General features: G+C 24.3%; 2 protein-coding genes across 2 annotated transcripts; one reads left to right on the top strand and one right to left on the bottom strand.

Moving 5' to 3' along the window:
- Window positions 1–234: 234 nt before the first annotated feature.
- On the bottom strand, window positions 235–894 carry ENU1_164300 (START domain containing protein; the record flags this gene model as incomplete). The annotated part of the gene is made up of 1 exon (XM_008860943.1): window positions 235–894. One exon carries the CDS (start codon window positions 892–894, stop codon window positions 235–237), a length of 660 nt encoding a protein of 219 aa, XP_008859165.1.
- Window positions 895–1385: 491 nt separating this feature from the next.
- Window positions 1386–2549, top strand: ENU1_164290 (hypothetical protein; the record flags this gene model as incomplete). The annotated part of the gene is made up of 1 exon (XM_008860942.1): window positions 1386–2549. One exon carries the CDS (start codon window positions 1386–1388, stop codon window positions 2547–2549), a length of 1164 nt encoding a protein of 387 aa, XP_008859164.1.
- Between the last annotated feature and the right edge of the window lie 674 nt (window positions 2550–3223).

Below are 3223 nucleotides of genomic sequence, written 5' to 3'. Positions count from 1 at the left end.
TGATATACATAAGATCTTTTGTTCTTCCATAGGAGCTGAGTCAATTTAAAGATCTATTAGGATCTTTTTTTGTTTTCTATTTTTAAGAAAAAAAAATTCTATTATATTCTGTTAGCAATTTAAATACTTAGAAATTCTATAAATTATAAAATCTTTTAATTTGAATAAAATGTGAAAAATGTTTCATTTCTTCTAATTGAATTGTATTGACTATATTCATTATTCTTTCAATCTTCAATAGTATAGTAATTTTTTCCAAGGCCTTTCATATGGCTGTTGTTTTTCTAGCCATTCAGTATATTTTTTACAACCTTCAGCCATTTTACCTAAAACTGATGGACATACATCAACTCCAATTGTGTTAATTAAAAAATTAGGAATCCATCCATTCCATTCATTATGACAAATGTAGTACAACTTATTTCCTTCGTTTTCTTTTCTTACCATATATCCACTAATATGAAAAAATGCACGTACTAATCCAGAGACTGGTGGAAAGCGTTTATCTTTGATTGATTTATTGAATATAATAAATTCATTTTCAGTAAATCTCCAAGCTCTTTGATAAACAAAATCTCTGTTGGTAACTATAGGCATTTTAATGGAGTAATATTCAATTTCATTATGTTCATCAATTTCTTCAATTACCCTTCGTTCTAATAAATTCACGTCCCATTCTTTTCTGTATTTTGGATCATTTAACATATCAAATATAAGTTCAAGAGAGTAAGGTTTAAACAAATTAGATATTAATTTCAATCTCAACGAACTAGATGAGTTAGTTTTCATAGTATAACCAATATTCCATTTATCTTGAGAAACTAAATGCCATCCTTCATGGTTTAAACACATATCTCGAAATCTGTTAAACTCTTCATCAGTAATAGGTTTCATTTATCTTGTATTTCTCATTATGGTTGGTTGTTTAAATACAACCAACCATTCAGATTTTTAAAAGTCCTCATAAGTGATTAATTAACTTTTTTAATCAAACTTAAAGATTGATTATTTTATTATCACAAGTCTTGTTTTAAAGAAATGAAATTATTTGTTATTCAAAATACTTACTATTTAATTAAGTCTTTAGAAGATACCAATGACTTAATTCATGGAGTACATATATTAAAAGAAATTTGATGTATAATAACTATGAAGATAACACAAAAAAAAAGAATTAAGTTATAAGAAGAAATATAGTGATGAAATAATGAATTTATTAATGAATGGAAAGGTTTTAGATATGAGACTTTTTGACATGACGTTCTAAAAGAAATAACAAAATGATTCTCCTTGGAAACAAACCAATAAAAAAAGGAAATAAAAAAAAAAGAAAGGAAGAAGTTAGAAAAAAAAACTTCTTTTGATTTAAAACTCATAAATAATTTATGAACAAAGAAATGAAACGGGGACTTGATGAATGTATTGAATTAGGAGAGTTAAATCTTCCACGAATTAATCAAAGATGGACTGTCTGTAGTCATGGAGATGGAGATGGGTTATGTAGTGCAAGCATAGCATTAAGTAGTAAACGATTTATTGATGCAGATTTAATAATAACACATCCAATGGGGATAGTACATGACATAAAAGAAATAGAAAGTAATTTATTTATTAGTGATATTGCTCTTGATGCAAGGACATATAAAGAACTTTATAAAAAATTTGAAACATTAATAGACAAAGGGTATCAAGTAATTTATATTGATCATCATAGAATATATGGTACACCACCAAAAGGAGTTGAAATGATAAATGATGAAAATTGTTGTGCAAGTGAATTAGTTCATAAATATTTTAAAGAGAAAAAAGAGTTAAAAGAATATGTTGATATATATGCGTGTATAGGATGTATTTGTGATTATTATGATAATACCCAATATATAAAAAAAGTAATGGATAAATTTGAGAAAAGAAGTCTTTTTCTTGATGCTGGTATATTAGCACAAGGATTATCTATTTATCGTAAAAAAGAAATGAAAGAAGATCTTGTAAGAGAATTTGTTTCTGGGTATATTCCATGTGAAATTCCTGCATTAGTTTCACAAGCAATGCAAGTAACTCGTAATGATAAAATAGGAAGAAATGTTATAATAAATAATTGTTGTAATTGTAAATATATTGCTTGGTGTTTAAATCCACCATGTGGAAAATCTAAATCAGCACACTTTGCTTCAGCTTCAAAAGAAAAAGCAATTGGGTTGGCAATTTTTTATTATCAAAGAAGAAAAGTAAAAGAGCAACCACTTTATGACCTTTGTTTTAGAGGAACAAATCTTGTTGATTTAAGAGAAATTATTACACCGTTAGCTTTAGAATTAGGAGGATCTGGTGGTGGTCATTTTAATGCTGTAGGAAGTAGAGTACCAACAGATTTATTAGGATTAATGTTGTATTATATTGATTTAAGAGTTGATGCTTATTTACAAACAAAAACTTATAACAAACTTCCATTACCTCCAAAAGATTTATCTAATATTCAATACGATAAAAGTGTTTATGATCATTTTATTGATTTAAAATATTATTTTAAAACTCAAACTGAAGAATAATTTGATTTTCTTTCATTTTAAAATATTTCAAATATTTAAATTGTTTTAGTTTCTTTAATTCCATTTTTTTGTAGTTTTTATTTCTTTTAAAACTAAGTTTTATTTATTAATACCTTAGAAGAATGATATTTTATGAAACTTTAATTTAAATAAATAACTATTCAATTAAAATAGACTATTGAAATAAAAAATATTAAAACATCTCACAATACCTTCATAAAATTTGATTATGTATGTTTTTGTTAATTGATTCTTTTTTTATTAGTGACTTACTTTTAAAAATTCTTGTATTTTTATTTTAGAGGGGTTAAATTCTATTATTATTTTTAAAAATACTTCCTTATGGAGTTACAGAAATAAAAGAAGAAGTTTCTTAGGTTTGAAAGAATGTAGAAAAGAACAAAAAACTTATTTCTAAAAAAAATTGAGTAATTTTACTTTAATTAAATAATTTTTCATGATTGTGTTAATAATTATTTATAGTAATGAACAAAGATTGTAATAGAAGTAATTCAATTTACTTTATTTGGTTGTTATAATCAAAAATAAAGTAAGAACATATATTCTTAATACATTCTTACTGATATTTTATGACTTATTTTTTTTACCTTTGAAATAAGTTTTTGTTATTTTTGAATGAAATTAAAATAAAAAAAAGATAATATGACATTTTT

Source organism: Entamoeba nuttalli, assembly GCF_000257125.1.
Source record: "Entamoeba nuttalli P19 unplaced genomic scaffold asmbl_7057, whole genome shotgun sequence".
Taxonomy (NCBI): domain Eukaryota; phylum Evosea; order Mastigamoebida; family Endamoebidae; genus Entamoeba; species Entamoeba nuttalli.
The sequence above is the reverse complement of the archived record's forward strand: the minus strand, read 5'-3'. Positions and strand labels throughout refer to the sequence as shown.